This window comes from Nipponia nippon, unplaced genomic scaffold (assembly GCF_047370975.1).
Source record: "Nipponia nippon isolate SJK-2023a ecotype South Korea unplaced genomic scaffold, ASM4737097v1 scaffold_6, whole genome shotgun sequence".
Taxonomy (NCBI): domain Eukaryota; kingdom Metazoa; phylum Chordata; class Aves; order Pelecaniformes; family Threskiornithidae; genus Nipponia; species Nipponia nippon.
The window spans coordinates 4,854,936-4,867,750 of NW_028262380.1; the positions used below are offsets into that span (position 1 = coordinate 4,854,936).

At 36.4% G+C, this 12,815-nt stretch overlaps 1 protein-coding gene across 4 annotated transcripts in view; it reads left to right on the top strand.

Annotated features, from left to right (window-relative positions):
* Positions 1–12,815, top strand: part of CTNNA2 (catenin alpha 2) — a 510,643-nt gene that overhangs the window by 461,707 nt on the left and 36,121 nt on the right. For all 4 annotated transcript variants that reach the window (XM_087736026.1, XM_087736022.1, XM_087736023.1 and 1 more), the window contains 3 exons: positions 2,098–2,249; positions 9,173–9,286; positions 12,490–12,671. In XM_087736026.1, coding sequence (XP_087592152.1) covers positions 2,098–2,249; positions 9,173–9,286; positions 12,490–12,671 — 448 coding nt within the window. The remainder of the gene's footprint in view (positions 1–2,097; positions 2,250–9,172; positions 9,287–12,489; positions 12,672–12,815) is intronic.

Here is a 12,815-nt window from a genome sequence, read left to right on the forward strand (position 1 = left end):
AATTAGCGTTCTTTTCGTCCTTTTCTGTTGCCATTTTTGCATCTCTAATTTTACTTGTTTTATCCCTAAGACCCTAAATATTTTTTCTTCTTTATGTTTACTTGTTTTCATTGTATTTTTAATTATTGCTTTTTGATTTTCAGGCTAAAGACTTCCTTATGCAATCATACTAGTCTCCTACTACACTTTCAAGTGTTCCATTAATTAAGATAATTTGATATATGCATTTATTAATACTCTTTCCAAAACTTCCAGCTCTCTCGAACTCCTTTTCTACTTAAAATGTTTCCCCTCTACCTAGCAATGTTTTAATGTTTACTTTTTTAACTCTATTGTTGCTGTCACTTTTTCCTGTTTTCTCCAGTACATCCCAAGCACTTACTACACTTATTGAACATTATCTGCATGAAAGATACAATTCTGTTCTTTCATCTGTGTACATGAACAAACATATACATATACATATTTGTGTATATATATATATACATAGGCAGAATGAACAAGATTTAAATAGATATATCCCTTTAAAGGGTTCCCCTTTAGCATCCAGTGAGTAATACTTAAATGCCAGAAACACAAAGATTGAGCTCATAGTTGCTGCCAGTTGTTCTTCAAAATGTAAACTAGTCTTGAATCATGTTTTTCTGCGTTTTTTACTTTAAATCAGATAGTAAGAAAGATGCATAAAACATAGTTTTCATTATGAGTAAAATATATTTAAGGACATTCAGTCAAGAAGAAAATGTGGTTTCCTGCCACAGTGAAAGTTTACTTCCTAGGAAAGATTGTCACTGCTCTTGATGAAAATCACACTGGAAATTCTCCTTTGTGTTCATCAGCTGGCATGAATATACTACCAAAAAGTGTATTAAAAATAGGGTCTAGGGAAAAAATGGTAAAGATAGCTAATATTATAACAAAAAAGGCAGCTGTCTGAGTTAGGAATCATCTTTTCCTCTCCTTCCAATTATAGTGCCAAAATAATAAAGCCAATGGTACATGATTTGGATACTGAGATGCTAGAAGAAGGCAAATAATAAAAATGATGTGAATATAATGAAAAGATGGCTATCTATAAATCCTAAGCTTGACCCAAGTTCCTTAAACTTGTAAGAATTAATCCCAATAGATTTTGTGTCCAGGTTTCTCATGAAGCGTTGATTCTGTTTGTTCTGTAGTATACAAGAGCCCTGTCCTCCAATATTAATGTTAAAACATTGAAGAATAGGAGTAACTAAATACAGGAGTATAGGTGCATTATAATTAGTGACACCTGATGTTCCTGTTTGTAGGATTTGGTTTTAAGTTGTTAGAGACCTGATTTGGGGAACATTTATCTTTCTGCATGTGTGATATGCAGAAAGTAATCATAGCTTCAAAGGAATCCTGTATAAAATTTGAAGAAAAGCCTCTGGCTACTTCAAGGAATGCCTTTAAACTATTTATTTAAGTAAATAATTGCTTTAAGATATGTATTCAAAAAGCTCGTACCGCAGTTTATAATACCATTAGCTAACATCTGTGGCTACTTTTTGTGTTATATATACGATGATAGTGAAGAAACAAAATGTCCATTTACGTGCCTTCACAAAAGTCACTTGCTAGATTTTGCATTCTAAACATGTGCAATTATTATGCATGATATACGAGTATTATTATTCAATATGAGCTAGACTGCAGTTAGTTATCTAAATTAGTAGGCATAATGGCTACATTTTGCTTTGATCATTTGGTATAAATATGTACTGTATTCATTCCAAGTTGTAAAGGTTTTAAATGTACTTTGCTGATAGCTCAGATAGCTTGCAGTCTTTTGAAAGTTTGTAAATCACACTTTTTAAAGGACATTTTACATTCTTTGTTGTGCAATTGGAGGAGAGAATATGAAGATGGCTGTTTTCATGCTGTCAGAAAATGTGCCAGAGCTCTGCATGTGTGGAGTCGCTACAAACCCACACCATGAGCCTTCCTGGGTCTTGAAATTGTAGCAACAGTATGTACCATGTCTACTGGAAAGTATTTATGCCCAAGGGCAGGGGGAAAATGTTCATGAAAGAAAGTGTCTAATCTTACTGCCTTTCATTTTGTTTAATCTAGTTATGCCACGTTTTGCTGAACAAGTTGAGGTTGCCATTGAAGCTTTGAGCGCAAATGTCCCACAGCCATTTGAAGAGAATGAGTTCATAGACGCTTCCCGCTTGGTTTATGATGGAGTTCGTGACATCAGGAAAGCTGTTCTGATGATAAGGGTATGTAAGGCACCTGGGAAATAAAAGTTGGGACTTAGAGGAAAGTATTACATTGGATGAGAGGAATATAAAAGCGTCTTAGAATCAACTTTGTTTCATAATAAGCCAGAAAAGCGTGACATTGAAACAAGCATGAAACAAAAATATGTGCAGCAAAAAAGAATTTGTAAGTAAAGAGAAGAGGGTATTTTAGGGGATGAACCACAATTAATTTGTTAATCACCTAGGAGAAGATTTGATCACAACTGCCAATAGATGCAAACTTCATTACTGTTTCTGTAGTAATAGCATTAATTTGCTAAGACCTTCAAAGTTTATGTAGAATTTTGTTGTTGTTTTTTTTTCCTAATGTATGTGTGCTGCCTAGGATATGAGGTAAGTCTGGTTAAAATCTAAGTGAATAAATAAATTATCTTGCTGCTCTAGTGAGCCTCTGCAGGGATGGTTTTGAATGTTTACTGAGGTAAAGAATGTGTCATTTCAGCATTGACTAGCCAGTTGATTCAATTTGCTTAGGCATCTTTTACAAATAAATAAATAAAAAAAAAAACCCACAGAACAACATAATTATTGTTAGAGTAGATGTGTGTCTTGCTTTTCAGTGTAGTCCACGGTCAAAGATTTAAAAAAACAAAAAACAAACAAAACAAACCCCAATAAACCACACCTGGTTTGGGCATCTCTTCAGAAACTGAAACTCTTACTTGAAACCCAAATTGCCTTAAATCTGCCCCAGTGAAAGCCATGTACAAATAAAGCTACAGTGAAAATCACAGAGAAAACTTATGAAGCAAATAACAGTGCTAAAAGAACAAATCATCCCTTTGAGCAAACAGGTAACATACACTTGTCACTGTGAGTATAGTATGGCTCTGATGTAAGACTTCAGGCAGTTGGAGCACTCCAAAATAGCTTCATTTTAGTCATCTGTCGCTATGTATTAACATTTACACAAAAAGCTTTTGACAGGCTTAATTTTATAACTGCGAAAAATAAATTCCATTCCCTACCCAGTGCTAATCTCAGGTAGCCTGAATTATAGTCGTGATTGATGCTGGGGGCAAACCTGCCCGGTTTTCTGGGTTTGCAGCATTGGGGTATTTGCAGCTCTTCTGGACTGGGATGGAAAGGAAAGATCTCCGTAGTAAAAGATCTCCATTTTTCCTTTGATTATCCAGTTCTTTAGTCTGTAACAGCAGTTTCCAAACTTCTCATAGGACAAGAACCACTTTGCACATTTTCATCTTTTATAGTCTCTCATGAGTCATTTTAAATGGCTTCATGAGACGCAATCATCAGGTGCGATCTGCTATAGACCCACGCTTTCCCATCCCCTACGCAGAGCTCTGGCTTCCAGCACCGCCCTGTACATCAGAGCTGTCCCAGAGAGGTTTCCATGGGACTGTCCATACTGGGTGAGATGTTTCTGCTAAGCACAAAACACCATTTTAAATTCTGGAGGCACATTCACTTATTTTATTGCTGTTTTACTGTTATATTAACCACCAGCTTGGAAAGCTGATCAGCATGCAGGCTTTGCAGCCGTCTTAGAAATAACCCAGGTTACTTTTGCAATTGTATCACTACTACTTTCTGCTCCCTGTATGATATGAGTTAGTGAACTCTGTTTACCCAGATTAGGAAGATGTATTTTTGCATTCGGACAATTTACTTATTTATGGAGCTAAATGTAGTGCTCCTTACCCAGGCAGAGAAGTAAAGGACATAAATGGACTCATTATCCTTGTGAGTTAACTGGGAAAGTCACATATATAAACTTACACAGACCAGAGTTTGCTGAATCAGAACCTTATTTTGTAGAAAACAAAATTAGTTTCAGTTTGAGACACTCCTTAGCATTCCCATCCAGACATCTCACATTGAAATGGAATGTATAATTAAAGGGTGAGCTTTAAGCTATAAAAGACAATCTTTAGAATATTTTTATCTAATAATCTATTAAATCTCATGCACACCTTTAATTCAGGCTGTAAAACTTCTTGCAGAATTTTAAAAAGAAAAACAAACCAAACCTTGAAAACTTTTTAGAGCATCTGACACAAACAGTTATTGTCAGGAAGTAATTGTTCATGTGCATACCATGAAAGATTGAATTTATCTGAGATGATTCCCTCATTCCATGAAGGAAATAAAGCCACTGTTTAAATTAATTTTTGTTGCTATAATTACTTTTAGTAAGCTGAAGGAAAGGGGGATAATCTCTGTTCTTCTTTTTACCCTTGAGAAAAGGAGATTTTATTGTCCCTTTGGAGGAGAAAAGAGACTCATTTTTGCATTGGGGACTATTATTATGATTTATACAGAAGAAAAAAATCTCTTTCACAACTTAAGAAGTAGAATAAATAAATTTAGGAGTATAATTATAGAACCTAAAAAGAAGATAGAAAATAACAACTTTGTTCCAACATCTTTTATATTACTGCATCGAGATCAAATTACACTTTGTTTTTTTCATAGCTACTTATGAAATTCCCTCAGTTATTAGACAGAAACCCTCTGTACAGTTAGGAAGAATCACAATGGCACCTTTTCTCATTCTTAGGTGTCTTCAAGGCCAGACTTCTCTTTTCATACATGGCCTTTGCTATTGGCAACCTCGCTGTTAGTTGCATCTACGTTAGCGTTATGGTTACATTTGGTCGGATCACGGGTGCACTTTTGGAAGCAATCTCCAGTTGTTCCCTCTTGCTGTGTTTTAGTTCATATACAGAGTAGTCTTAGAGCATATAAACTTGATTCTTTGAAAGATGTGCTCTAGGAGTGTCTTAAAGATACTTCTATCATTAAGGCACTTTTAGTCCCTGGGAGCAGACTACAGCGAGCCTGAATAAAAATGAAATGAGGGTAGTGCAAATGATGGGGTCCTTAGCACCAACTGTGTGGATGTACGAATCTTCTACTTTTCTACACTTGTCAATGTAGGCTTAGCCTTGATCACCTCTGGGGTACCTGCTGCAGTGAAATCCAAAGTGCTGCTACATCTCAGATCCTCTGGAAAACTAGACTTGGTGCAGAATCCCATCATCTTTTTAAATCGCCTATCTCCAAAGGGTGCTGTGGAGGTCCCTTGTCTACATTGACTGCCTGTTGCTTCTCAGGTTGAATTTAGAGTGTTAGATTTTACTGTAAATCATTAAAGAGGTGAAGACCTGCCATGAGAGCAGTTCTGTGTCCTTGCCAGTCAGATGCTGCTTGCAGCACCTGAGTCATTCAGACTGCAACTGCCTTTGTGCAAAAACAAATGTACAGAATAGCGTGGAGTTGAATAGAAAAGCACATTATAAAGGCTTTTTTTTCTCCTTAGCTTTTAGAATTAGAGGGTATTTTCCTGGTAAAAAATGGAGAAGTATTTTTCAGTCTGTCTTTCCTCTTGTTACAAGGTTAGATTGACTTGGTGTTTACAGTGCTGAAATTCTTATAATTGCATCTTACAATTTTTAAGTGCACACAGCACTATAGCATACTGAGGTTTCTATCTTCATCAAGTATATTTGAATTGGTAAAGTATTAAACAAATAGCATTTATAAATCTGCATATATATGCCATTTTATGACTTACACATGCATAATTCACATTTTTATACTGCAGTTACAAAAGATAAAACAAAATTATACTGATGGAAGATATTTTGTTTACCACAAGATCTTCAGTCTAGCAGCCAGAGAGATATTAAAAAAACAAACAAACAAAAAAAAAAGATTCCAATGACTGGAAGATGAAAGTCACCAAATTCATATTAGAAATAAAGCATGCATCTTAAAAGAGAAAGTATGTATTCGCTGGGTGATTTGTCTGGGATTGTGAAAGATTATTCTACACTGGGAGAATTCATCTGAATTAGATGAATGAAGTGAAGAGTATGCTCTATGTGTAGAAGAGAGACTGTATTTGAAAAAAATTCATCCTGGGAAGTCTTATGGCCTGGGCTACAGAACAGACAGACTAAAAATTATGAAAACAGTCCATTTTCCTGCTGAAATCAATGAGTTCATAAAATCTATTAGTTTTGAAAATTACTCTAGCTCTTCCTGCCACTGGTGGTTGTCAGAGTTTTGTTTGGAAGCTGTCTCCAATCTCAAATCCATGTTTTCTATGTCTGTGTGACCATAGGTTCAGGTGTCTGCAAGACTGATTCAGTCCTTCTGGCTTCCAATTCAGATAAATTAAGTTCCAGACTTTGTTGTCTTGGAAACTAGGTTTTAAATACCAGGGTCCTGTGTAGTTGTGCACAAAAATTAAAGTTCTCATGGTATGTTTAGAAGGCCCTGCTAAGGGTAAAAATCAAGTCAAGATACTTCAGTATAATATTTCTTTTTTATACCTTTGTGTCTAAACAAATAGGAGGCCTTGTTATATATGGGCTGCATCTTCAAGAGATCAGATAAAACAAAGCAACAGTGCAAGAGTGAAAAGCATGCAACATGTTTGAAATGGCAGCATACAGATAACAGTTAACTACTGTTCTTCATCTTAGTGAAAAATGTAGCTATTTTTGGAAGAAAATGAGGGTGTTAAATTCACCACACTTGAAAACCTTCAGAGAGTGAATCTGAAAGTTAGTTTTGAATTAGATCTCACTTGTACAGAGCAGAGATACTGAGATTACTTGTGCTTGTAGTATATTATTAACAGTTGCATTAACTTGTCCTTTTGGTTTGCACTACATTTTCTCCAAGTTCAACATCTATACCCATTAAGTTTCAATTTTTTAAAGACCACAAATTTTAGGATTATGAATGTCAGGCAGTAACAGCAATACATTTTTTCTGAATGTTTATTTAAGAATACATCCCTGAAACAGAATTTTCAGAATATTTTAGCTTTTTAAGAGGCATCCTCATGTCCTTACTGATTACAGTGTTGAGATGTAATATTTTGAATATTACACCCTTACTTTACTGCAACTCTGACTATGAAAGCCTGGGAAAGGGCTGCACATTGTCTTTTATAGTCTTATTTATAAAAGCAGAGACAGAAGAAACTAAGAAGAGTAAACTTGGAGTGGGAAAGACTACTGCTTTTACAACCACCAGTTGAACTGGCTAGTTGAATGGACTTGGAGGATGGGGAAGAGCCAGCTGGTTTATGAAGAAGGGGTTGAAACTCTCCACTCTGTTCCTGTTTGTCACAGTAAAGCAAAGTAAAGATAGGAAATACTCTTCTTTGCTCAGGGCATTGTATGATTCTCTTAGCAGCCGGTTTGCTTATGACAGGTTTTAAAGTCCCATCCTTCCCTCAAGCAGCTGAGCAGAGAGAATTAAGTGATTAAAAGTGATTGGAAAGCAAGACCATTGGACATCATAATGATGGGTACCAATCTTTCTTTTTTGTCCTGTGGCAGAAGAGAAAAGACAAATTCATTTTTTCACCTAAACTTCATCTCCTGTCTATCCTGTTATATACGCTATTTGTACATGCACCTCTTCGGAGATGCAGCCTGAGTTTCATTACCATACTGTCATACTTGGTTATTTCTTCCTCCAGCACTCAGCATCAAAGCATGTATTTAATTCATACTCTTTAAGCCAAAATGACGATGGCTGTGTTTTACTCTCCCCATCATGTGCACTTCACCATGTAGCTAGCAAAGCAGCTGATTTTCTGTTACAAACAGTGATGTGCACTTCATGTTGGAAACCAGGCTGTAATATAAATATCGCCAAAAGACTTCTCTACATTATGTTAGAGGGTTTGGACCAATTCCTAGTGACTGAGCATCTTCAAGACAGAGCTGTAATGACAACTGGCAATGATTAGCACCTCTGCTAGCAAACTTGATGTTGCCTCCAAGCATGAAATGCCAGCATGGATGATTTCTTCTGTAATGGTTGGCCCTCCAGGTTAACACTGAGGCATATGGGTATCCAGTAAGGTGAGGGTTTCTCTGCACAGATACTGTGATCTTCTTTGAAGAAAATATTGTACCACTATATTGTACCTACAGAAGTTACTTATGGCCAGATTGTTCTACTAGATGCTATTCAAACACAAAATGGAATATACTCTTCCTTCTAAAGACTGTTTATGGTTTTTCACCATCTATATTAAATATAGTACTAAATAGTGATTTAAAGTAGGCTGTCTCTCTATATACATAAGGAAATTTTTTTTGCTCATAATTTTTTGTTAGAAGGTGAAAAAAACATCAGATCCATCAGGTGTCTTTCTTCTCCCTCCTTCCAACGTTTTACACAACCTGAAGCCAGCATATACGTAACTAGATTTAAGCAATCTGCCTGGAGACCCTCACACCATTTCTAGCACCAGCAATGGAGATAACGTGGTTTCAGTTTAGGGGATGAGGCAAATTCCAAAGCTGTGTATCTGAAGAGAACCATGTGAACCCATAAGATAAAGCAGATTATAAACTTTACATTGTTTCAAAACCAGTTGACATCATTTACATTTTTTTTTCAAGGGGAAGTCTCTTATTTGCTTTGATAACATTTTCCTCCAGGATGTTAGTTCCTTTTTCCCAGGTATTTATTTTCTCTTTTGAAGATTACGTGGCAATTCCAGTACTATAATAGTATTAGTGTCCATTTATATATGAAATAACATTATTTTGAGATACTGCATTTCAGTTGTTAGTGTTTCCAAAGTCCATTTGTTCTTGGAATGGCATTTATCATGTTAACAGAGTTAAGAAAAGTTGGGGCAAGGTAATGATAAATGCCATTTATAAAGAAAACTAGAGTTGAACCAACTTAATTTTTAAGACAATTCAATTTCAGTTCTTGACTGCTTGGGCAGACAAGTTAATTTAAAAGGAAAGAGAAACAGCATTTCCTGGGCAGGTAGTCGATGAAATAAGAACTTACTGTACATAGGACTTTGTCTGTATCCTTTATAAGCTTGTCATCTCCTCTCTTTTGCTTTTTCTCCCTGTCTCTCTTTCTAGACCCCTGAAGAGCTAGAGGATGATTCAGACTTTGAGCAGGAAGACTATGACGTTCGCAGTCGAACAAGTGTTCAGACTGAAGATGACCAGCTTATTGCTGGCCAGAGTGCAAGGGTGAGTATAAAACCCACATACTACATTAAGTCTCTGTAAAGCTACAAATAAAAACCCATACCTCAGCAAGCAAATGCAGCGATTTCAAATCTTCAGGGTCATTTAAGAAACAATGGGAGTAAGTTGACCTAGGTGTTTACAGATTTTTCATGTCGCACCTATTTGAAAAGCACTGACTTTGTTGAATGATCTTCCCTAGGCTTATGTGATGCCTTGTATCAGCCGTTTGCCCCAGCTAGTGCTGTAGGAGAAGGCCTTGAAGGCCTTGCAAATGTGTTGAAACCATGGGAGTAGTCAGTAAATTAAAAAAAAAAAAAATCAAAAAACAAACCATCAGGGCACCATGTGCTGTATCCAGAGAAATCCTACATTAGTCATGTTTCCCAGTGTGCAAACCTGTCAAGAAGATCTGTTTAAGCTACCGAGGAGTCCCTGTAATTTAATTGTAATTGAAGACATTTGTTACTGAGTCAATGTAATTTTACCAGGGTAATTACATCATGATAAACTCGAGTCATTGTGATTTGCGACCTCAGCTTGTGCATGGGGATAGCAAATTAAGCTGATGAGTGCTTCGGGGGTCACAGGTGCTGGAGAAGTGAAGTTTGTTAACACTCGGATTATGCCACCCACCCTCTGATGAATGTTTACCTTTTGCTAAATAGGCTGCTCAGCTCAGATTATTTAAACAAATAAAATCAGCATATAATTTTGGGGGCAAATGACATAATGAAAATATATTTGACTGGAAAGAGAGTTTAAAAAAAAGCCTTAAAATTTTCCAGCAGAGAACCAGTGGAGAACTGGGAATTACCTGAATGATTTTCATGGGTGTTTTGCACAGGTCTGCAGTTTCTTTGGATAAGTGCTAAAAGTGAAATAATGGACTAAAAGAGAAGCATCCTCCACACACACATTCAAACACTGTAGCAAAAACTGGTAACTGGAATGGTGACTTCTTGAATTGTAGGGCTGCGAACCTGAAGACCAAAAGGCAACAATGCTTTGCTTTCAAATCAATTCAGAGGACCAGGAAAGAGGAGTTTTCAGCTGCTGTCGGAAGACCCGCAGTATGTTAGGGCTTGACACAAACGTTTTATACCCTGAAAAGAAATAGTAGAGTAATGCAAACCTAAATGAAACTTACTTAGAGGTATGGGAAGAATGCGAAGAGCAGATGGATTGTAGGTCCCATCCCAGAGAGGTGGGTGACCAGGAACTGGCATTGAAAACCATGCAGTCAGGAGAATTGCAGAATGATGCCTGGATACCTTACCCTGAGAACGATGACAGAGCTGTGTTCTGGATGCAGCTGACTATCTTTGAGGGATTTTTATATTTTAAAGAGCAGAAAGTCCTGTTTGATATATTCAAAGAATTGACTACTAAAGTAAGTCTCAGGTACAAAGTACTGAGATACAATAGTTATTTCACAGTCCTTTTTTTTTTGTTACATCTAGGATTGGGTAGCATATCATCCTTTCTTGATCTGAAAACCAAGACTGCAGTAATGTTTTTATGAAGAATCTAGTTCACCTAGGGACTTAGGAGTCTTAAATTCTATTACATTTATTGCGGTTATTATCACTGCTGCACTTAAAACCTTCTGCTTTGATCAGCTCACACTGTATAAACATAATATATTATAAAGACAGTCCTGTTCCTGAATAACGTAGAATGCAATATGTCACAAGAAGCAACAAACGACGAAAACCTAAAATGAAAACATGCTAAGCAGAAGCTGCCCTGTCCACAGTCTTGAGTGACTCATTGAAATGAGGCTGCTAAGCAGAATAGTATCTTATTTCAACCTTTTCTGTAGAAAAGCTGGATTTTTATTTGTGGAACATAATGGATTTGTTTAATATGCTTACTCCATGGAGCTATTAGTATTTCAGTAGAAAAATTTGTGTTGGTCTTCAATGGAAATAAAACTTGAATATATGAGCTGCATTTGCTATAGGATATAGCTTCCTTGAAAACACATCAGCAGCTGGAATAGAAATGTTAAAACACTGTATACCGGTTTAAAGGCTGTGCAGGTGAAGCTGCCCACAGAAAGAAACCACATGCAAGACATACAAATCAGCTTTCCAAATTTTAATACTCCTGTCACATTCTCTTAATTTCAGTCAATTCATCTGTTCTGGTCTTTTATGTGTATTTTATATATTTATTTATTAGCTTGACTTACACTGCATTTTTCTGTGGGAAGACTAATATGCTACCATTTGAAACTGCTGAGTTACATTGATAAGGCCTAATTAAAACTCATGTGTTGCATTTTAATTTGATTAACTTGCAAATTTCCCATTTTCTGATCTACTGTTTATAACCTTTTTTAATTTCAGTTTTGGAAAAGGTCAATTATGAATTTTTAAAAGCCAAGAGCATTTTAAGAATATGTAGAGAAAGACTTCAGCTGATTGAAAGTGACATAAACAAGAAAAAATGTAATGGCACTTAAATATGTGTCATACCCCATTAAATGCATAATATGGTCTTCAGAACCCCTAAAGCCAAATAGTAGCTCAGCTTGGAAATCATTATTGGAAGTGTCCATTTGATCTTCAAAAGTAATTATAATAATTTTGTAGGGTTTTCTTTTTTCTTTTTTTTGGCGGGGGCAGGGAACTTTCTGCTTTGTTGGTAATGCCGAGGCAGATTAGTGTCAACCTGTGTAGTGCCTTTTTGCGTGTCTTCCAAGAGACAATTAGACCACTAAATACTATTGAAAGGTACATTCATTACAATTCACTTCAAATGTATTATCTTGCATGTCATAGCTTATTTTTAGCATTGGGTTAAGCAGAAAACCTCTGTTTCTGACAGAGAATGAAACTGGGGGAGATACTGGCAATTCAGTCTGCCTTTTCCCATAGATGTCATTCATTTTGTTCTTCCTAAAAGTTAAGGTTTAACAGGGATTTTCATTAATCTTCCTGTATCAACTGGTAAATAATCTGTATATCATGACATCACATATATGATCTTAAATTCTTGAAGGTATAAGAAGAGCTATAAACATGCTGTGAATTTGGTTTTGCCTTTCCTAACAGAAATCAAATGTCTACTGGATTTTTCGTGGCATCTTCAACTCCCATAAAAAGAAACTAGAAGTTGGGCATGCCATTTGGACTGCTGGAAATTTATAGTTTCTAGCTTCCTTTTTTCATGGCCAACTTCTCCCATTTTTTCTCCAGGCTATCATGGCTCAGCTTCCCCAGGAGGAGAAGGCTAAGATTGCCGAGCAGGTAGAGATATTCCACCAAGAAAAGAGCAAACTGGATGCAGAAGTGGCCAAGTGGGATGACAGTGGTAATGACATCATTGTGTTGGCAAAGCAGATGTGCATGATTATGATGGAAATGACAGACTTTACTAGGTAAGGACAAAATAACCTGTGCTGAGTACTTCTTCAGACATCCCACATCTGTCCTTTTTGTTGCAATTTATAGCCTGTTAAGATGATGTGCTGTGGTTTGGGGGATGCAAAGCCAGGTAACACACATCATACGTAACGGGATGG